The sequence below is a fragment of the Leptopilina boulardi genome, unplaced genomic scaffold (assembly GCF_019393585.1).
Source record: "Leptopilina boulardi isolate dan_hultmark-lab unplaced genomic scaffold, ZJU_Lbou_2.1 LbouV2_278, whole genome shotgun sequence".
In the NCBI taxonomy this organism is placed as follows: domain Eukaryota; kingdom Metazoa; phylum Arthropoda; class Insecta; order Hymenoptera; family Figitidae; genus Leptopilina; species Leptopilina boulardi.
This window is the reverse complement of record NW_026137838.1, coordinates 661436-685395: the sequence shown is the minus strand read 5'-3', so window position 1 is coordinate 685395 and position 23960 is coordinate 661436. Positions and strand designations below refer to the sequence as shown.

At 25.1% G+C, this 23960-nt stretch overlaps 3 protein-coding genes across 13 annotated transcripts in view; 2 read left to right on the top strand and 1 right to left on the bottom strand.

Moving 5' to 3' along the window:
• Nucleotides 1-9311, top strand: part of LOC127281941 (potassium voltage-gated channel protein Shaker) — a 188501-nt gene extending 179190 nt beyond the window's left edge. For all 6 annotated transcript variants that reach the window (XM_051305950.1, XM_051305951.1, XM_051305952.1 and 3 more), the window contains one exon: nucleotides 33-9311. The gene's annotated coding sequence lies outside the window, so the exon portion shown is untranslated. The remainder of the gene's footprint in view (nucleotides 1-32) is intronic.
• LOC127281943 (carbohydrate sulfotransferase 4-like) lies at nucleotides 8907-20879 on the bottom strand. Of its 6 annotated transcripts, XM_051305958.1 has the most exons (11): nucleotides 20731-20879; nucleotides 19618-19931; nucleotides 19325-19550; nucleotides 19119-19246; nucleotides 18635-18682; nucleotides 18160-18281; nucleotides 17808-18055; nucleotides 17464-17662; nucleotides 17207-17386; nucleotides 12172-12526; nucleotides 8907-11917 (listed from the first exon to the last, which is right to left on the bottom strand). In XM_051305958.1, exons 3-10 carry the CDS (start codon nucleotides 19404-19406, stop codon nucleotides 12181-12183), a joined length of 1353 nt encoding a protein of 450 aa, XP_051161915.1. In that variant the 5' UTR covers nucleotides 19407-19550; nucleotides 19618-19931; nucleotides 20731-20879; the 3' UTR covers nucleotides 8907-11917; nucleotides 12172-12180. The 6 variants fall into 6 exon arrangements, with proteins under 6 accessions (XP_051161915.1, XP_051161914.1, XP_051161917.1 ...); XM_051305957.1 differs by lacking the exon at nucleotides 20731-20879 and having other exon boundaries at nucleotides 19618-20056; XM_051305960.1 differs by lacking the exon at nucleotides 20731-20879 and having other exon boundaries at nucleotides 17808-18043; nucleotides 19618-20056.
• Nucleotides 20815-23959, top strand: LOC127281942 (coiled-coil domain-containing protein 102A). Its single transcript, XM_051305956.1, has 6 exons — nucleotides 20815-20947; nucleotides 21207-21952; nucleotides 22026-22239; nucleotides 22322-22531; nucleotides 22752-23026; nucleotides 23164-23959. The coding sequence occupies exons 1-6, from the start codon at nucleotides 20837-20839 to the stop codon at nucleotides 23285-23287; spliced, it is 1680 nt and encodes a 559-aa protein (XP_051161913.1). The 5' UTR covers nucleotides 20815-20836; the 3' UTR covers nucleotides 23288-23959.
• Nucleotide 23960: the final 1 nt, after the last annotated feature.

Genomic DNA, 23960 nt, shown 5'->3' with positions numbered 1-23960 from the left:
AAAGACGAAATAATTTTGTTTCTTATTTTCAGCGAAGGAGACGGTGGAAACGTGGTGGCTGGTACTAGAAGAATTATTGAAGAGAATCCATTCCGTGCGGTTCCTGGTATAGGGCTTTCTACTCGAGTTAAAAAGAGAAAAAAAAAAGAACGGACAGATGAGTGACTGTCCATTTTTATGCTACAAAAGAAGAAGAAGAAAAAAAATTGGTTCTATACTACCGGAACAGAAGGGAAAATGCATTCGCATAATAGTCCTAATGATAGATACGCTTGTTAGGCGCGCGCACCCCCCTCCCTTGAAGGGATTTTACAAGACATGAAATCACTTTGCGCCCCACACCACCGACTCCAGTGTTCAAAAAACAAAAAAAAAAAAAACGAATCTCTCCGTAAACGCCGCTCACTCCTTCACAAATTCCCTAAGAAGAAGAAAAAAATCATCTAGAGGGAGATAGAAGAGGATTTAATTATCAGTGAGCAGGTATCGGAGCCATACCAGATAATACTTATTATTATTATTATTATTATTATTAAAAAAGAAAGAAAAAAAATATTAATTAATTATTAGATTTAAGAAACAAAAAAAAAAAAAGCGATATTATACGTCTTTATGAGCGAGTTAACGAAAAAGAAAAACCAAAAAGACTATAGAATACGCGTTTTACGGCAGTGAAAATTTTTTAAACAAAGTCATTTATATGTGATAGATGCATTGTCTGCGTCTTAATAGTAATTATACTTTTTAAAAAAAAAATATCAACGTCTATATAGAGAATTTTTTAATCTTTTTCTCTTTATAGACATTGATTTCTTTTTTTATCAAGTGTACGCGATGCTCCAAAAAAAAAAACCATTGCGCGACTATTAGGATGAAATCGTGGAATATCTGTCACGCTTCCACCATACACCGCAGATAGTTCTGCATTTGCACGTGATAGTCTGATTTCCATAATATGTATATATAAATAAAAAAAAAGGTAAACAAAGACAAAGTAATAAAAAAAAAAATGACCGCAGTGAAAAACGTTGAGAATATTATAAATATATGATATAAATAAATATATATATAATATATATATGAACGGAGAAACGGTAAAATCTAAATATATATATACATATATTATATATTATATATATTAAAAAATGAAAAAAAAACAGATGCTCCGAACTAAATATTTTCTTTTTTTTTTCATCGATGTTCACAATCTCCATTCGTCAATCGACGCGCGTATGCAGGTCATCGTTAGTCCACTTGCTGACAATGCGATTGTACACCGATGTTTGTAATATATATATAGAAAGAGAGAGAGAAAGAGAGAATGCAGTGAAATGGTGCGACGTCGAACGTAAATCGTTCAACCGAATTATTCCGAAAAAAAAAGGAAAAAGACTTCCTTGAATATTTTTTTATTTTTTTGTTTCGTCTTCAGAAAATATTTCTCGCATCTCTTTCTTTTATTACTTATAATTAATCAAAATACATACTTTTATCTTATTGAAATTTTTTTTACAAAATTGCTATAAATTTGCTTTTAAATATAATTAAGAGATAATTTCATATTTTTTTTTTTAGAAAATTGACAATTTAATAACAAATACTTGACAAAATATTTATTTTTTTTTACATACATTTATTATTTATAAATTATCTTTATTATTATATATTTTTTCTATTGTTTTTTTATTTTCTTGTTAAAATCGATACAGAATTTTTATTTATTATTTTTGCTGAAATTAAAAAACAAAAGAAAAAAAAAATTGTCGAAATTTGTGCTTTTTAGTACAAGTGTGCCAAAATAAATTTCGTATAATAAACCTCGATTTTAGAAAAGCTAATTAGCTACATTATTTTTGATAATGAAAATTAATCTTCTCACCAGTGAAAAACAAAATTTCAAAATTAAATTTTGTCAATTTTTTAAAATTTCAAAATCGCAAGGCAATTCTCATTATTTCAAATATGAAACAAAAAACGAAATAAATAGTTCAAAAATTAAATTCTAATAGTAAATTCAAAATTTTGAAAAAAAAATTTATTCCAGTTTAAAAAACTATAAAACTAATTTATGCAGTAATGAAAAAAAAATAAAAAAATTTAGTCAAAAGAAAGAAATGCAAATTGAAAATTAAAAAAAGGACGTCTTCTGATCGGAAAAATTCGGTGTCTTTTGAGAGGTACACAAAACATTCCTGATTAAATATATTCGGTTAACCACTGAAGTCTTAAGCTTTATCTTTAAGTCACATTTTTTACTTACGCGAAACTCCGTATTTTACAAAAAAAAAAATAAATAAATAAATAAATAAATAATATTAATAATAAAGAACGCTGTTATTTGAAAAAGTGTAGCGTTATCTCGTGTATAAAACCAAGGAGCCAAATTAAATACAAAAAAAAAAAATTGTCTCTCGAGATGATCGTTTAAAACATCACAAGTGACAATTTCAAGAAAAGAAAAAAAAAATTATTTCCTTTTTTCGCTCCCAAAATCGATGTGTGTTCGGAATAATATGGATCTGTTTTTTATTAAAAGTTAAGACGGTATTAACGCAAATTCCATCCGAAGTAGACGCTATGCTAGAAAAAAAAATTTTAAATATCGCGAATGATAGTTTACGAATATGTTAGTCTGTTTCGAAGAGAACAAAATAAAAAAAAAAAAACCCAAAAAAAAAAAAAAAAACAATGTTAATGCGTGACAAAAATTTTCTTTGTCACACTTTTTATTTCTCGTTTTATGAACTATAAAAAAAAATTTTTTTTTTCTTTCTTTCTGATCCAGAATTCCACGGTACCATCTCCCTTTTACGCCTGGTAAACGTTTCAGTTTTGAACATTCGAATTTTTCATCCCGTGAATAAAAATTAATTTACAAAAAAAAAGTACCAAGAAACGCAGACGCGAATTTTTTTTTTTTTTTTTGCATTAGGGAAAAAAATGTCTACCAGTTAAATAAGGACTTTGTAAAGTGAAATAGCGTTAAAAGCGTCTTACGAGTCATTTTTTCGAGAAAAAAAAGAATTTTTTTTTATTGATTAACGAATTTTTTATCTGATTTTTTAAATTTTTATTTCGATTATTATTTTTTATATTTTGGAATTTTGTAAAAGAAAAGTAATAAGAATTAAGAGAAAAAACGGTAAAAATTAAGAAACTAATTTATTTTTAGAAAATATATTTTTTTTTCTTTGCTAAAAATTATTTTTAAAAAAGAATTTTCTCCTTTTTCTCAAAAATTATTTTGTTTTTCCAAATGTTTTTTTTTTGTCAAAAAATGACCCGATGTGACTATAGATAAAAAAAAAAAAAGTTGCGCCTAATTTGAATGAAATCTGTGTGCTGCAGGTGAAATTTTGCCTAAACAGCAATTCGCCTAACTAATTTGTAATTTGCTACTTGATAAATTTTATATCGCAATCATTTTTTAATTAATCAAATCAAGCATCATTATAAATGAACAAAAGAGAGAGAAAAAAAAAAACAAATAACCGAGAAAAAATGCACTCGCCCTGAATGCTTCGTCAAAAAAAAAAAAAAAATCATTTTGCACATCCTATTTTCCAAATTCTCAACTATTTTTCTCCCACGAGATTTAAAAATAAATTTTAATTCAAAATTTCATAAAAGAAATGCGAATTTCATTCAAAAATTCTCGAGAAAAATAGTGGAAAATTTGGTTTAAAAAAAAAACATATATACATTGTGTGCCTCGTGCAAATCACACAAAGAAACAAAACGAAAGTCTTCGCAGCTCAGAAGACAATTTTAATATTTTAAAAAATAAGTAACATATTGTGTGACTAAGACCTGCTTTACAATGTGTCTTGTGCTTCCTAATGGACAATTTTATACAATTTTTTATGCCAGTTGCCGCGGAGTATAATCTATAAGGTCATAATGCATTTTCTCTATTCCAGAAAATTGAACATTAATGAAGTGAATTTGTTTCCATCTCAATGAAATGTATTTGTTTGATTTTTTTTAAATTTCCTTTCTTTAACAAATAAAAAATAGTTAATTATCATAATTAAATTTAAAAAAATGAATTTTTCAAAATAATACATTTTATTTTAAATATAATTATAATAAAATAAAACAAATTCATTTTATCAGTGAAATAGAAACGAATTTAATTTCAAAAAAAAAAAAAAAATATGTCAAAATGAAATGAATTTATTTCCATTTCAAATGGAAACAAAAATTTCATTTTACGACAAAACGAATTTCCCTTTCATTTCCAAAATGAAATGAAAACAAAAAAAAATTATTCACTTTACAGACTCCTTAGAGAATCTTTGAGACATATTCTCCGCAAATGACTGGACAGTGGGCACTTCGGCCTGCAAGCGTTTCTTGTTGAGGAGAACCGTGAGATTTTATTGACGCCAAGTGTGTAAAAAAAATTTTTATATTAAAGAAAAAAAAACCAAAAAAAAAAAAAAAAAACTATAGAAATGAAAACGCGCGGTGTAAATGAATTCTGCGATGTGCCCTGAGAGTGCAAATTGAAACATTATTGCGCGAATGTATTATGAATTATTATATAAATATATAAATGGTTGAGAAGAGCTTAAAGCCTAATAATCGATTTTTAGGACCGTATCGATCGCAACTCTGCTTTTATATATACAAAAAAAAATAAAAATAATAATGGTTGTATGAGTTATGTAACTACGCTATTTAAAAAAAAGTAACGTAGTTTTTAATACGAATTGTAAAATGTAAATGTCACAACTTACAGTATTCTCCGAGTTACTCGACGTTCTAGCTCAAAGTAAACTTTAACAAACAAACAAAAAAAAAAAAAGAAAAAAAATAATAAAAACAACAAGAAAAATTGTACCACGCCTACACGAAGAAAAAAAAAGATTTTTCCGTCTTAGCGGAATGCTAAAATGAAACTTATTATAGTACCGACTGCAAAGATACGAAAAAAAAAAAAACAGAAAACATTGAGAAAGTAGCTCTTGTTTCTTATTATAAAGAAAAAAAAATCTAACAAGTCGATCATAGTAGGACTTTGGCGATAATAAACGCAAAATTTACAAGTGCTGGCTTTTATATAGTGAAAAAAAAAAATTGTAGCAACGTTTCCCGTACGACAAAAAAAAAGAATATTTGATAGATTTTTAGAATTCCAAATATTTTTCTCCGTGTAGGGCTGATCTGCGAAATTTTCATTTTTTCTCATTCTAAAATCCGTCTTTATTATTATTTTTTCTTTACTCCAAATGCCTAATGCTTGAATCTCAAATCTTATATCGATCGAATCTCTCCTTTTTACTCTATAAACATGACTTTAGACAGTCTCTGTTATTCTAATAGTCGAATACTTGGCGATACGAATAGAAAAAAAAAAAAAATCACAGAACTAGCGAAAGAAACGGTGGATATCATCGCGATCGAATTTTCAACGAGGAACGATTTCAAACTGAATGAATTATTTTTCACAAAAAAAAATATGTCCCATTTTCTTTCTTTTCAATTTAAATTTTATTTAAAAAACTGTTTTATTTTTCTTTTTTGTAAATAAGTTTTAAAAATTTTATTTTACTTATTTAAAATACAAAAAAATATTTTACAAAAAATTTTCCTTCATTGAAAAATAAATTTTTCATATTGAAATCGTTTTTAATTATCAAACTCATACCACTTTTCTCGGTAGGGTCACAATTTTCCAAAAAAAAGAAGAATTTTTTTTCCAACCTCTCTTTCTTTTCAAGAGACAAAATAATGCGAATTTTTCTATTTTTTCCCCCTCCTAATTGTTAAAGAATAATCGTATTTTTTTGTATCTTGGATAAAAAAGAGATTTTTTTTTTTTCTGAAAAATTGTGTGCATTATGACCCTATCTCTTTCTCACATACATACATATCTCTATCTATATACTATAAAAAAAAATATCATGGCGTTTTCCAGAAGTGTTACACGATTATTATTTTTTTTTTATACTGAAGAAAATTAAAAAAAAAAAATGAAAAACTGCTTGCACCTGTAATAATTTGCTCATTACAATTTAAGCAGCTAAAACTTGCCAAAAATAAAAAAAAAAACTGGAGATATTTCAATTTTTCAGAACGTCCTTTCACAATCAGAGCAATTTTAATCAATCTATACAGATTTTGAATTGAACTCGAATTCGTATTCCACAATTCCGTCCATTGTTTTTCGAATTCTGCATAGAGGAAAAAAAAAAACATTGCTAATTCTAAAACGCGTTGCTTATCATTTTCATTTTTCCTCTTAAATTTCTCTTATTCTTATTCTTTTTCTTTCTCTACTTATTTTTTTAATTTGTTATTTTTTTCTCTGAATTTTTTTTGTCAGTTGCCCTTTTTTGAATTCATCAAATTCGAATTTTTCGCTAAATTTTATATTAAAAAAAATCACTCTCATTTTTTTTTCTTCTCATCATAAGTAACAAAATGCAATGATTGATGATGATTTCAAGTCTGAGAAATGCCAGGACGCAATTGAAAAAAATCAAATAAATTTTTTATTTTGAAAATTCGCCCAAATAAATATAAAAAAAAAAAACCTGATAAGCTCAACTATCGCGCATTCGTAATGAGAAAAAAAGGAAAAATTTTTTTTTTATTATTTTTTTTTTTTGCATTTACTATCTATCGAGAAGAGTACCATTTTCATAAAAATGCTTTAAAAGAAAAAATTATCTCGCGTGTATAGTCGATCCATATAATGGCACATACTTGATTCGATAATTTTATTAATTTTGGAAAAATAATTAAATTAAAAATTAATTAAAATAATTAAATTATTAATTATAATTACATTATTATTAATACAATTATTAATTATTGTATTATTATTATTTTATTAATTCGTTAATAATTAAAATAAAATCGAATTTAACAAAAAAATTGAATTATGTAAAATTTAACAAAAATTAAAATGTAATTTTTCGAATGTCAAAGAGTGTCAATATTATGGATCATTGCTAAATTAATGAAAAAAAAGCATCCTTTAAAAAAAAATTTCTCTTCGTCATTAATGTACACTAGAGAGTCTCTTTAAAAATAATTTTTCTTGTAGATAGCTAAAAGATCATTATTCTGTAGATAGAGAATTAATCATAATCAAAGAAAGGTTTCTTCTCGTATCGAAGAATTTAGGGTAGGATCGTTACTTGATCATTATGCTATTATTCGTATTTTTTATTATCGAATTACAAAAAAATAAAAATAAATTCGTTGACGAATTTACAGTGGTAATCGGCGTTATAACACATTAACAAGTACAAAGAGAATGTTAAGTGACGTTGATTTTTACTGTGTAAACGTGTAAACTTCCAAATATTCTTGACCAAATAATCAATTGTACGATTAAAAAGCGCCATTAATTAATGAAAACAAAAAAAAAAATAAATAAATAAATAAAAATGAAATCATTATAGGAAAAATAATTCTTAACTTCATTGTTCTCAGAGCCAATCGCTATTATCGCTAATTTATAAATTAAAACTGCTGAACATTAAGGCGTGACAAAATTGAAAATTCCCATCATTTATTTTTTTTAAATAAAAAAAAGAAAAAAAAATATATAATATGAAGTCTGTGTTCAAAGTCAATACTCTGTATGAAGTTACGATAATTATTAAAAATTATGTCGTTACGAATATTAATTAGAAAAAAAAAAATGAACTGTCGATGACAATTTTATTGTAAAGTAGTTAAGAGTTGTTAAATAATTTATCAAAATATTGTTAATTGTAAAAAAAAACTTTTTTCTCATCTTTATTATTAATTAATATTATTTTTATTATTATTATAATTATAATTAATAATTATTCTTATTGATAATTATTGCTTTATTCTCGATTCGCCAGATTTCAAATATAATAAATGTACATACATTTTTAGAAAAAAAAAAAAAATAATAATACTTTTGTAAATAATGTGCAAAGTATAGTATTCTAATTCTATTTTAGAATATAATTGTTATAGTGATGTAAAAAAATTTCCAATTCTGGAAATTTTTGGAAGTGTCGAGAATATTTGAAATATTTTATAAATATAAATATATTTGTTAATTGTTAAATTTTTTAATGGCTGTGTTATAAAAAATTGTTAATTTTAGTTTCAAACTCGAAAATTCAAAAACTATAGAATTATTTTAAAAAATTATATAATTACTTCGTGAAATATTTGTTAAAATAAATTTATTGCCATAAATTACATTGTAAATATGTATAAATAAAGTTAAATAAAATAAAAATAATTTTTATTCAATTAAAGTAAAAATCATCAAAAAAAAAATTTAATACAAAAAATATTATTTTTACGTATATAAAAATCGAAATTAAAAATTAAATAAATTATAAGTAAAAAAAAATAAAATTTGTGTAAATTAAAAAACATATGAAATGTTTCAAGTATTTGAAAAATATTTCCACTTTACATCACAAATTCCTAAAATAAATATAAATTTCCATTTTGTCCGCCTTAATGGTTTTCCCTTTGAACCAAAAAAAAAAAAAAAAAGAATGAATATTTATCGGTAAAAATGGGAATGAATATGTAATTCAGATGGATAATATGAAATCTTTTATTATTGAAAGATAAATAAAAAGAAAATATAATGCACGTTAAGCAGAAAAAGAAAAAAAATATATATATCGAAAAAAATAAAATCCAAGCGAAGTGTGTGGTGAATTAGGGAAAAGCTGTACAAAAAAAAAACAATCTGCCAGAACTCGGTTCGAAAATCAGAAATTCTTTTTATTGTCAGAGACGAAAGTTCGAAACTGAAACATAAAACTGTACGCAAACGATCCTTCCAACCCGTCACACGTGCCGGAGAAAAACCTATTCTAGTCATATAAAAAAATTAATCGACTGTATTATTCTATACTGTATACGCACGTTACTGTTATATTTACGTATGGGGTTGTTGCCAAAAAAAAAAAAAAAAAAAAAATGAAAAATATCACATTTTATTTCATCTTATTTTTAAAAAAACCATTTAGGACAAAATATTCTAATTTTTTTCCATTTTTATTTGACTAAAAAAAAATTATTTTTAAAAGTATTAATAAATTTTTTTCTTTTAATTTAATACAAAAAAAATAATTTTCTTAAAAAAGAAAGAAATATTTTGAGATAATCGAGAAAATTTAGTCATAATTTTAAAAAAAATTTCATCAATCGTACAGTTTGTCATTTTACTTCCTGACAGACCTTCCCCCCATTTTTTTTTTTCCCCCAGAAGTTTTTTGCACCGCAGCGAAAATTCTTAAAAAGAAAAAAAATCTTTTTAGCCTATATTTAGAGAAGATAAAAAAAACAAATCAATCTAAATAAATTATCGAAAATTTCGACTCACACACCTATCACCACCGTCGCTTTTTAAGAGATCTAAAGGCTCGTATCGATTTAGGGTAATTTGATGCCAATTCCATAAATCAGTGCGGAATGTCGCGCAGGTTTTGAGAAGTGTAAATAGTTAGTCTTAGGGCGAGGTGTTATAAAAAAAAAACAATAGGCGGGTAATATGAGATTTTTTTCAATTTTTTTTTTTTTTTAAAGACTTCGCCAAAAGTCCGTTTATTCCTTTCTTCTTCCCCCCCTTTTTTTTTGATAACATAACTTCTTTTTTTCAAAATAGGAAAAAAAAATTAAATCGAAATTTTCATTTTCTATGTAAAGAAAAACTCTTTTTGAAAATAAGAAGTCATGTTAATATTCTTTTTTTTTAACATTGCCAGACACATTATTTTTTTCAATAATTTCCCAAGGGAAAACATTTTTGAGGTTGCTCAATGTAATTTTGTTAATATGAAAATCTTCTATACAATTTTTTATGTGAGTTTAAAAAATTTTTTCTCTCACTTTCCTGTAAATATATAAAAAAAATATCTAATTTTCTAATAACCAGTTCTAGGTTTAATTGATAATATTTTTTTCTTCAATATTTGACAAAAAAAAAAAGAGGAAAAAAATAAATAATTTTGAAAGGTGATTAATTTACCCAAAAAAAGAGGATTTTTTTTTTTTAAATTAACAAAAGTGTTTTCTCAATTAAACCTGCTGGAATATTTCGAATTTCTGCAAAAGCAAAAAAAAAAATAACAATTGTAACGAAATAATTGTAATAATCACAATTTGTACTATTTTGCAATCCGTATTAATTGTAATTTCTGTAATTTAAAAATTTCATCGTCTATTTGTTCATTCTTCTTATGTGGGATATTTATATAAAATGTAAGGAAATAATAATTGCCAAAATTAAGATAATTATATCAACGAAACAATTATAATTAATGAGTGAAAGCAAATTTTTGCCGAGAAAAAAAAAATCTTCACAAATAAATAAGAGCGAGAATGTTATAAAAAAAAAAGCGATTATAAAAGTACGGAGTGAAACTCAAGAGAAATTGTGTTCTCCTAAACGTGAATACGTAATAAATCCATTATTTTGTCAAGTGTCTCATATTACCCGACAAAAAAAAAAAAAAAAAATTCGAAAATATCATGTTTTGCAGGGTGTTACAGTCTTCTTTTATTTCTAGTCCCAACACCAATTTTAAAAAATAATAATAATAAGAAAAATACAGAAATTGAAATATAAAAAAAAAATTCAATACCGGAGGGAATGAAATTAAAAAAAAAATACGAAGAACCTCCTAGTTTTTCGAATTCTAGTATTGTAATTTTCGTAGGAGATTTTATCAACTAAGTATATTAAAGAAGCTCGCCGAGAAAAATAAAAAAAAAAATTGTTTGTTTAAAAGAAAAAAAAAAAAAAAAAATACGTTTGAAGCAGACAAGCATATCTCAGAACGTCCAGTGCATTACCTTGTCGTAGGACTGACAGTAAAAATATTTTTGTTATTTGTATAACGTTGCAAAAATCCTTGGATTGGTTAACGGGAAATCATCCTTGGATTATTTTTATTTCAAATACGAAATATATATAATATAGTTGAAAAGAAATCTTTTTTGCGCGGACTCAATTTATTTAAATCCGTCTAATTTAATAACAAATCATTTCAATTTTCTTTTCTTTTTATTGCTGATAAAAGTATAGTTAATATTCTTTAAGTAGAATTAGAATTTTTAAATAAAACTTTAAAGAACTTAAAAAAAATTTAATTTTGAAAATTGAATTTTAATTTTATTATAGAAAACATTTGTTTAATTTTGTAAATTTTCAATAATAGAGAATTGAAAAAATTAATTTTAGGCTTTTATAAATTAATTAAATTTTTTGTATTATTACTATTGATAATTTATTGCGAATGTACAATTATTACATATTCTGAACACATGATTCACGAATAATATCATAAAATCTACAACAATAAATATTTACAAAAAATTTGCTTTACAAGAAAAATATACGAAGAAATATAATAAAAATCTTTAAATATATATATCTATACACATCTATTAATGAAAAAGAGTAACAAAGGTACTAATATAATAAATAAATTGAGCAGTGAGATAAAGTGAGATTCAGATCTTTGCATAGAGAGAGAGAAAATGTTGTATATATATATATATATATATATATATATATAAAATAAAAATCAGATGCAAACATTTTTGGAATATTATATTCCAAAAATAAAAAACAGTCTCAATTATTAAACAAACGTATCGCGAATATATTAATGATATTAAAAGCTTAAAAATTCAAAAAAAAACATTAATGACTATATTCTGCAAAAATTTCGATTATTCTATATAAATGTCGTTTCTTTGTTCATTTTTTTTTTTGTTGCTTTTTTTTCTTTAGTTCAAAGTGAGAAAATAAAATCAACATACAAAAACTTTTATGTCATAGAGAGGCACAGACGAGAAATATTTCATTATATATTTTTTGCTAAAACATTCATTCCATTTTCAAATGTGATACTTCTTTTCTTATTTCAAAGTAGAAAACGACAAAGTGCTGAAACAAATGATAAATATAAATTTATAAAAATAAATAATTAATTTATTATAATTTAAGTCACTTGATTAGAATAATTTAAATTAAATAATTTAAATTTTAATTTAAATTAAATAAATTAATTAAATAAACAAATATAAATAAATAAAAAAATAAATAGAAAATTAATAAAATAATGGAAATAAGAGAAAAATAATAATATCAATAAAAAATAGAATAATTTATTTTATATAGATATTTAAAAAATGATTTACCATTAATCGTCAAGGAATGTCGAAATCGCCGACAGGATATTCCAAACTGTAATTAATTGTTGGATTAAAATACTGTTGATGAGTATAATTTTCAGCACGTACATATCCCCAAAGTTGCATTGCATCTTTACATGCCTCCTGTATTTCATTAACTTCAAAAAAAGTTAAATCCGTTCGCCAATGAAATGGAGCTGCTTTAGAATTCCTAAAAGTACTTGACATGTCTCCAAAATCAGTCTTTGTGTGAGTATCCAAATATCTTATAATGTTCGGATGAAAATCGAGACCATAAAATTGATATACATCCTTTACATATTCGTATGGATTGACTGATAAGTCCTCATATCGTACAACACTAAAGAAGACAATTTATTTTATTATTATTATTAAATTATAATTATTATTAATTAAACATTTAAAAAATATTACTGTTAAAATTCTTCTACAATAGGAAACAAAATTTAAACATTCTGTTTATAAATATTATAAAATTCGTTTCAAGTATTTTACAATTTTATTATATGTAGGTAAAAATAATATAAAATAAAAAAATAGAAATAATATTTAAAGTAGTAGGAAAAATATTTAAAAGTAAACATTTGAAGAAAAATAACCAGTTAATATTTACTTTAAAAAAAAAAACTTTTTTAATAATATTTTCTATAAGTTCAGTTCCTTCCAATTTGTCAAAGAAAAACTAGTTTAATACAAAATTTACTAACAGTTCTCAAGAAAATTTAAATTCCGTTTTCAATTTTGTAATTTTTACTAAATTTTCTAGAGGAATAAAAATGATAAAATTAATTATCAGTATTGGATTATTAATTTTCAATAATCAAAAAATAGAAGCTGAAGATTCAAAATGGATGGAGGGCTTATCTAAAAGTATTCAGGAAAATCGAGAAATTCATCAGGTAATATTTCTCATCAACGAAAAAAATGTGACAACAAATCAAATTTTTGCCAATCTAATTAAGAAATTATCGAAAGATATTTCGCTTCGAGAAATTTTCACCCCAAACAATGAAAAACCAACAAAATTCGATTTAATTACCTACAATCCTCGGATTTCGTTATTTATTCTGACAAATTCGGAAAATGATCGCAATTTTTCACGAGCAATCGATTTTATCACCGAATTATCAGAGTCAAGACGTCGACCAAAATGTTTGTTTCTCTTCATACACAAATTTGACAATTATCGGAAATTTTTCGAAATTCTCTGGAGTGAACAATTCCCTGATGTTACTCTAATCGAAGTCGATGAACAAATTAATAAAAGCAAATTAGTTAATTATAAAAATTATAATAACCAGAATTATTATCCAAAGCTATTTCAGTACAATCCTTTTTTAAAATTGATTACCAAAGAAATTGCTTCTCAAAAAACAATTTGGTTTCCAAATAAATTGAAAAATATGCATGGCTATCAATTAATAGCAACTTTACTTCACGCTCCTCCGGATGTTTTTGAACCAAATAATCCATTAGAAGAAATTTATGGTATAGGTATCACGAAAATAAAAATGTTGCAAGAAATTATAAATTTTACAATTGAAAAATTACCAATTTCCAATTGGGGTACATTGACATGTTCGAATGTTGGAAGTACTGGTGTTAATTATGCAATGTACAATTATGGATTTCAAATAATGGGCATAGAAGTATCATCAGCATTTTGTAGCAAAAATCCCATTGAACATAGTAAGAGTTTAAAATCACTTCAAATTGGAATGGTTGTACCTCTGATAAGAGAAGATGTTAATTCGTCAAAATTTGAATGGCAAGAAAAGGGCATAATTACAGTGATTATTTTACCATTTTTCTTTTGGATTATTTCCCAATTTTTAGGCTTTAATCGAAAAAAATGGAAAATTCACTATATGTTTCAATTAATATTGGGAAATGTCATTCCAGATGAACCAAAAAAATCAGTGGAGAGAATAATTTTCGGTGCATTTCTCATTGGTTGTTTTATGTTCTCATCGGATATTTACACATCAATAACACAAGTTCAGATGAAAACTGAAACATCATTTAAATATGAAATTTTGGACGATGTTCTCGCTTCGAATATGGAAATTTTGATTGATAAAAATTATTATATTCAAATAAATACTACTGACGATGTTGTAATGCAACAAATTTTGAAGAAATCAAATTCAATGCTTATCTCACAAGACGAATGCGTGGAGCTTTTATTGAAATACAAGAATTTAACTTGTATTCTTGAAGTTCCAAGAGCAGAAATGATGTTACGTAATAGAAGAGATAAATGTGGACAACCGCTTGTGAAATTTTTTACAGATAAATTTCCTTCCGATACAGGAGTAACTTTACTTGGTATGGGTGCTCCTTACGCTAAACGTTTCAATCAAGTAATTCAAAGAATGATTCATTCTGGTATTAGATTAAAATGGTTGGAACCATATACAGTAAAAAAAGATGCTTTCAACCATGTTGGTAAATCTTGCTCATCTACAAAACCAAAAAATGTTATGATGATACATCAAATGGTTTTTGTTCTTTTCACTGGATTTGCCTGTTCAACTGTAACATTGATTTTGGAATTAATTATTTATCGTTTTCTTTAACAAATAAAAATTTGAAAATGAAAAAAATTGACTAAATTTGGATTAATAATAAAAATATAGGTGATTAATTAATTAAAATAAATTAAAATATGATTAATTTTAAATAGCAAAAATTATTAAATATAAGAAATGAATTATTTAAAATTTTTAAAATTAATAAAATTGTATTTTTCATTTTAAAAATGTTTCATTTATCCTTCAAACATAAAATTTTTTTTGTATCGAAGGTAAAACTGACTAAAAAAGTAAATAAAAGAAAATAATATAAAAAAGTAGTAAGAAAAAAATTTAAAATAAACATTCAATTACAATGAAGAAAAAAAATGAGTAAATAGTTAATATTTATTTAAAAAAAATTCTATCTCTAATTGCAAAAAAAAAAAAATACGTAGTAAATTCGAAACTTTTTTAATAATATTTTCTATAAGTTCAGTTCCTTCCAATTTGTCAGAGAAAAACTAGTTTGATACTAAAACTTACTAATAAAATTTTCAAGAACAATTAAATTCTGTTTTTAATTTTGTAATTTTTACTCAATTTTCCAGAGGAATAAAAATGATAAAATTAATTATCAGTATTGGATTATTAATTTTCAATAATCAAAAAATAAAAGCTGAAGATTCAAAATGGATGGAGGGCTTATCTAAAAGTATTCAGGAAAATCGAGAAATTCATCAGGTAATATTTCTCATCAACGAAAAGAATGTGACATCAAATCAAATTTTTGCCAATCTAATTAAGAAATTATCGAAAGATATTTCGCTTCGAGAAATTTTCACCCCAAACAATGAAAAACCAACAAAATTCGATTTAATTACCTACAATCCTCGGATTTCGTTATTTATTCTGACAAATTCGAAAAATGATCGCAATTTTTCACGAGCAATCGATTTTATCTCCAAATTATCAGAAGCAAGACGTCGACCAAAATGTTTGTTTCTCTTCATACACAAATTTGACAATTATCGGAAATTTTTCGAAATTCTCTGGAGTGAACAATTCCTTGATGTTACTCTAATCGAAGTCGATGAACAAATTAATAAAAGCAAATTAGTTAATTATAAAAATTATAATAACCAGAATTATTATCCGAAGGTTTTTCAGTATAATCCTTTTTTAAAATTGATTACAAAAGAAATTGCTTCTCAAAAAACAATTTGGTTTCCAAATAAATTGAAAAATATGTATGGCTATCAATTAATAGCAAGTTTACTTCACGCTCCTCCAGATGTTTTTGAACCAAATAATCCATTAGAAGAAATTTATGGTTTAGGTATCACAAAAATAAAAATTTTGCAACAAATTATGAATTTCACGGTAAAGAAATTGCCAACTTCTAGTTGGGGAAAATTGACATGTACAAAGGAAGGAAGTAGTGATGTTAATTATGCAATGTACACAAATGGATTTCAAATTATGGGTTTAGAAGTATCTTCATTACTTTGCAGTGAAAATCCCATTGAGCTTAGTAAAAGTTTGCATTCATATCAAATTGGAATGGTTGTGCCCCTTGTGAAAAAAGATATTGACTCAGCACAATTTCAATGGCAAATAAAAAGCATCTTCACAGTGATGATTTTACCCGTCTGTTTTTGGATTATTTCACGATTTTTTTTCTTTAATCGAAAAAAATGGAAAATTCACTATATGTTTCAAATAACATTGGGAAATGTAATTCCAGAAGAACCGAAAAAAATAGTGGAGAGAATAATTTTCGGTACATTTCTCATTGCATGTTTCATGTTCTCTTCGGATATTTTCACATCAATAACACAAGTTCAGATGAAAATTGAATCATCCTTTAAATATGAAACTTTAGACGATGTTCTTGCTTCGAATGTACAAATTATGATTAAAAAGAATTATTTTTTTCAAATAAACAATACGGATGATGTTGTTTTGCAAAAAATTTTGAAAAAATCCGATTTAATGATATTCTCACAAGACGAATGCGTGGAACGTTTATTGAAATATAAAAATTTAACTTGCATTCTCGAAGTTCCAAGAGCGGAATTAATGCTTCGAAATAGAAGAGATAAATGTGGACATCAACTTGTGAAATTTATTTATGATAAATTTCCATTCAATTCAGGTGCTACTCTACTTGGTTCTGGTGTTCCTTACGCTAAACGAATCGATCAAGTGATTCAAAAAATTATTGAGTCTGGAATAAGGGAAAAATTAATTAAATCATATTCAACGGATAAAGTTTCTTCTAATCAAATTGGCAAATCTTGTACTTCTAGACAACCGGAATCTATTATGATGATGCGTCAATTAGTTTCCATTCTTTTTATTGGATTTACTTCTTCGATTTTTACTTTTATTTTAGAATTAATCGTGTATCGTGCTTTCGACAAAAAAAATAATTCTGTAGCAAATTTTTCGAATACAAAAAATATAGGTAATAAACATAAATTAAAAATATGAAAAAAACTCACCGAAAATTGCGAGGATACTTTTTCGAAAATTTAACAGCTGCTTTAAAATCAGATACCAAATCGGAGCATAAAAGACTAGGATCGGAACAATCGGGTTCACCTGGACACCAGTCTCTATGTTTTCTCGATTGTAAGCTGCCTCGTGGATCACGAACCAAAAATACTACTTTTGCTCCCAAGCTAAAAATATTTAAAAAAATTTTTCATTTGAAAATTTAGAGCAGAAAAATATTTTAATTAATGAAAATATCAATAACCTGTCTTGTGCTAAAATTTTTTCTATAAGCCGTAATCTTAAACGTACAATCTTCATTGATTGAAATGGAAATAATTGACAAAAGGGAGAAAGAAATCTTGGATCCCAGCAAATTGATTTGTGCATTAGGCATTGTTCCCAAAGGGGGGCATTGTGGTTAAAAAGCCAAACATGAGTTTTTCCAAAATTCAAATAATGTTCTGAAAATATTATTACTTTTATTATTAAAAAATTATTAAATTAAAATTCTTTAAAAATTAAAATTTTGTTACTGTAAATTAATTTTTCTATTATATTTTATTTATTTCTTTTTTTATAAATATTACTAATTAATTTGCCACCGACCCATGTTTGAGTAATTGCACTTGAGCAATGATTCGATATTTTTAAGAGCCATATCAGCGAATGGCTCTTCTCTTATTTGAATAATTCCAAAGTCCAATAATGGCTCGTAATGATAATAAGTGGCAGGATGAGCATTGATAACTTCACCAAGAAAAGTACTTCCGCTGCGCCAACTTGTTAAAATAATACTTCTCAATGGCTTACCTCCTCGTTCCATTACAAAATTGTCGAGATTACTAGAATCAATTCTTTAACAATTAGTGTAGTAGAAACAATTGTTGTACAACTATTTGATTTTTAATTTAGAAAAAAGAAATATTTTTTACAAAAAAAAAAAACAATTTTAACTTACTCATTTTCCCCATTAAGATATCTATAACCGCTCATATTTTTCTCAATCAATTTTCTTTGTAGATTTATAACTTTTTGAATTTCATACAATGTAACATCGCTTGCTGCGCCTTTTATGTAATTCTAGAACAATTGTAAATTTCCATTTGTTTCTTATTTTCAAAAATTTGTTTTCAATTTTAATTTAAGAGATGCTATTTAAAATGAAATTAAATACACAAAAAACAAATTTCAATTTCTAAAAGTAGATAAAAAAACGAGAATTAATAACATGCTCATGCAACGAAAAATAAAATTCTTTTCTAATAGAAAAACTTTTTTTTTCAAATTTATTTAAAAACTTGAAAATGACAACTAAACAAATTTCTATTCTTTTTTTTTTTTATCAAAACTAATAAATAAAAGAAATCACGAACTTCGAGCAGAAAACATTTTTTCAAAAATACACATTTCTTTTTTGCCCCTCCATTACTTACTGTGTAAGATTGATGTATTTTCGTATGCCGTAACTTTAACTCGGCATCCTGAATTTAAAAAAAATTAAATAAATAAGACCAAAACTTCATGAATAATTTTTCGTTGCAATTTTTCTTTTTCCTCTGAATAATTTTTAACGGAAAATTAGAATTTCATTGAATTTAAGAATTAAATACTAAAGCATTGTGCTCTAATTGAAAAATATTGAAATTGTATAAAGCAAAATTAATTTACATTAATTTGAATTTAATGTGCTATAAGTGCTGATTGTGAATTTCTAATATAATAACGCTAAATCTGTCTAAAGTAACGTATAATTTTCATTATTGAAAATTGTCCAATTTGAATTTTTTTTTTAATTTTAAAAAATTTTTCAAAATTAAATGTAAAAAAAAATTTATTTGTATTTTTAATAAAGATAATTAATTTATTCGATTCTATTTAATTAAATCGAATCTTCATTTAGCTGAATAAATAACTTACCGATATCATTGGCTGCAATTGATGTTCAAAATAGTTGTTGTAATGTTGATTTAATGCCAAAAAAAAGATAAAAGCCGTGGCAACTCCAACTAAAATATAAAAACTCCTCTTTCTAGACATATTTTTTCCTAAAATTAATATATTCATTGATAATTAATTTTCTGTATTAATTATAAAATTCATTCATATCGTAAATTTATTAATACCTGTTCGAGTGAAACGAGGACGTTGCATTTTTAACGGCATAACATTCACAATATTCCCCCTAGAATCATGAATTTTCTTCATAATCGACAAATATGTATTAAAATGTTATTAAAAATAAATCCAAAGTGTGTCAAATGGAAAAAAATAATATTTTCGTTGAATGTAAATTTTCGTATTTAAACAAGAAAAAGGAAATTTGTCATGCTGTAGTAGATATTCATAAAACTGTTTTTAAAAAAAAAGGAATTAGAAAAATATAATAACAGTAAATAAAATAATTTATCATATTTACCTTGTAATTCAGCCAAAAGTCGTGTTCGTCGTGCATCCAGATAATTTGATAATATTTTTGTATTAACTTTTTTATAAAGTCGAATTTTATTTGATATTTGAAAAGACAATCCCATCGTGTTTTAAACGAATGAAATTTCAAATATTATAGTAATTAAGAAATTTGATATGATAATTCAATTTAGAACTTCGTGTATTACTTTGACATTTACTTTCATTTGTCTCTTCTAATGACTAACATCAAAGATAATATTGGTGTATTTTCATGGTCTGTTGATATATTTTCTGTTTTATTGATAAATAATCACGTACAACCTTGAAAAAAATGTGTTTAATTTCAGGCTACATGCTTGTTTTTCACTATTATAGTTAAAATTATGTTAAAATGTCAATTTCTTTTTCAGCAGACGACATTTTCTATACAACAATGTCATTTGACATTTTGAGGTTAGGAAAATTTCGTCCAATCACAATCTCCTCAAGGAGAAACTTAAATCTGATTGTCATTAGTGATAAAATATTATTGAATTTAAAAAAATTTTTGAAAATTAAATTATTATTTTTTGATTAAATTAACTATAATACTTCTGTTTTTATTACTTTTAAATTAATAAATGTTAGAAAATTTGAATTCCCGCGAATGTACTCAACGCTATCTATCGGTGAAAATATTGATATTTCGTGGAAGCTGTCAGTTGTCACACGTGTGACAATTACATCAAATTTTATTCAATTTATAATAATTTTATATAAAAAAGAAATAAATAAAACAAATTATTATTTATTTCTTTAATTAATAGTTTTTCTAAAATTGCCAAAGATTTTATAATTAGTGGAAAAATATTCTATTTAAATCTGAGTGAAACCACAAAGTGGGAACCAATTTTCAACGGAAATATATATATACTAATTAATTTACAAACAAATTAGAAAAATATTTCGTTATTAAAAATAGGGATTTAATATGCATAATTTGTTTCTTTACGAATCGTTAATTATTGAAATGGAAAATATTGAATATATTGTCATTGATAATCAATAATGTAAATATTTAGTTATTTATAACTTTAAAGGTAAAGAATAATTACGGTATTATAAAGTGTTAATTACTTACTATTGTTATAAATTTTTCATTATTGAAAATGTTCTTCCAAAAGTGCGGGAGTGTAAAATCGTGAATTCGCCTTTTTAGGTTAGAATATACAATTTATATATTTATCATGGCACAATCCTCAGCAAGTGGAACTTCTTCGAGGAGAATCATTCGCGATAATGATGTCTGTCCCTCTGGAACAACTCGTTACACTGATAGTGACTGGGAAACAAAAGAGGTAATTTTTTTTTGCTTTACGACTTATTTTTTTAAAACACGAAAATTGACATTTGATTACTTAATCAATTTAAAAAGGTTCCCTTGGAAAAAAAAACACTTTATTTTAATAGTTCTATATTGATTTATCCAAATATATTCAATTTTTTCTATTTATTCAAGTGATCGATAAAATTTCTACGTCAAATGCTTTCAGAAATAGAAATATTGGTAAAATTTTTTATTTTATGAAAAAAAAAAAAAAAAAAAAAAAATTACAGGCCTTGCGACAGAGAGAATTGGAGGAAGCACGAGCGAGAGCGGCACAAATGGAAAAAACAATGAGATGGTGGTCAGATTGTACAGCAAATTGGCGTGAAAAATGGAGCAAAGTTCGCAATGAACGTAATAAATCACGAGAAGAGGCAAAAGTATTAAGAACAAAATTAGAAATTGCAATAAAAGATGCAAATACATATAAACATGAAGCGCAAGATATGGAAATGCAAAATGAACAATTAAAAAAAGAAATGGATAAAATACATATGATATTATTAAAACACGCTGGTAAATTTGATCAACAAATTGTTTCAATTTTAGAATCAGATCCACAATTAAGAAATGCATTGGGTATCGATGAATTATTAGAGGTTTACAATAATGTTGAACAAAGTGATAATTCAACATCAATTGAAAATAAAGAATATATTATTCATAGTCCAACAATTGATTTAGATTCAAATAATGCTGAAAATCATAATTCATCGTCTGATCGTGATATTGAGGAATATGTATTGCAAGGTGCTGTTCCAAAACATGCTGTTGAATTATATAAAGAGAGTTCAATGGTTTCATTGGATAGAGATATTGCAAAATTAGTTGCCGAAGCGTCAACAACACAAAATGATAAATTAAATAAACGTCAATCATCATTGGAAATACGAAATGAGGAATATCTTTTACAAAAAATGTCTATGCTTCAATTGCGATTGGAAGAAGCAACTAAAACAATTGCCGCCGAAAGAGAGTGAGTAAAGAGAATTTGAAAAATTTTTAAAAATTAAAATTTGAAAAATTAAATGCAAAAAAATTTGTTACAGAGAAAAATCATCTCTACATCGTGGTATGGAAAAATTAAAATCCGAAGTAGCGGCTTTAAGGGAATTACAAGACAGTAGAACAGAAGCAATTAAAGAGCTTTTAGAATTGAAAGAAAAATTTCAAGGTGAACTTAATGCAGCACAAGCTGATTTAATAGACGAAGCTTCTAATCGAGAGGGCATGGATCGTCGTCTCTCGGAACTTCGAACTGAGGTCAATTTTTTTTTTATATATTACTTTAATTTTTTCCTCTTTATAATAATTAATAATATAATAATAAATAATAATTTTTCAGCTGGAGAGATTACAAGTGGAAAATGCCGCTGAATGGGGAAAACGTGAGCGTTTAGAAACAGAAAAAATTTGTTTAGAACGAGAAAATAAACAGTTACGAGGTGAAATGCGCGATTTACAGGAAAAAGTTGATTCACGAAGAACGCGACCTGTTTCAACGTCCGACGCTGACGGAAGAATTTTACAACAAGAACTGTTAGACAGAAATAAGGTAATGTTCCAGTTTTTAATTCTCTTTAAAAACGATTTCACTTTTCGTTTTAATTTAATTTTTTCTTCATTCTATATTTATATTTTTTGGTTTCTAATAATAATAATAATAATAATAATAATAATAAAAATAATAAGAGTAATATTTCGAAAATAATTAATTTAAGAATTAATTAGTAAATTAGTATTTAATAAATCTAACCATTTCTTTTCCCCCAAAGGAATTAGTTGAATTGAAGCACGCTTATTCGAAGATGAAAAAAATGTTTGGTGACAAAACTATGGAATTGTCGCACGCAATTAGAAGATCAGAGCAATATGAAGCGGAAGTGAAAAGAGTTCGTTCGAGAGTTGAGGAATTAAAGAAGGAATTGGCTTCTGCACAAGATGATATGGACGTGGCTACAAATAATGTTCGAAAGTTACAAAGAACAAATGAATGTCTTGTGGAGCAATTTGAAGCAGCGAATATTCAACTAGAACATTTCAAAAATAGGTGAGATTAAATTAAAATTTAAAAAATTATATATTTTAACAATAAATACAAAAATACAAATTTTTAATTCAATTGAAAAATTAATATCTAATTATTTTATTTAATAATAATTTTTATTGATATATTTTTTTTTATAGAGTCTCATTGAACAACTCTGAAAATTGTGCACCTGATATAGTAACAGAGATAAAAGATGACAAAAGACGCGAAGAAGAGAATGAAGAATCAAGAGAAATTTCGCCAGTTTGGCGAGATATTTAAAAAAAAGCAAATATTTGTAAAATACGTACCTGGACTATTATTCTTCGAATCAAATAGAAATTTAAAAAAAATTATATTTAAGGCAAAACGGAAAAAAAGACACTCCTTACTAAAAGAAAAACAGTTTAAAAATATAAACTGTAAATTGAAATTAATTAAGAAAAAATTGTATATAAAATAGTAAGTAGAAAATAGTTATTATATAGGTGTCGTTTTAGACATTCGTCGGAGATTATTAACAAAATAAGATTCTAAAATTAACTGAAAAAAAAAATGACTGAAAAAAATCGTGTCAAAACGTCATGAGCAAAATACTCCTGTTATGTATTTATTTTTTTATATTTTTTTGTTAAACTTTTTTACAAGGCATATTTTTATTTTTTACATTCCTTTTGTAGCCTTTTTTTTTTAAATCGAATTATAAATTTTTAATATTTGCAATTTATATTTTTCTTTTGCTACAATTTTATCTGCCACGAAAAAGAAAGGAAAAAATTTCCTCTATTTTTAACTGTAAATTCCTCTCGTCAATAATAATGCGTATTTTAATACGCAGCCTCAAAATACCTCGAGATTACACTCTTTAATGAGCAATTAATTCTTTTTTTTTAAATTATTTTATCCATCAAACTAGAGTGTATGAAGAAAAATAAATAAACCGTATATATTGAAT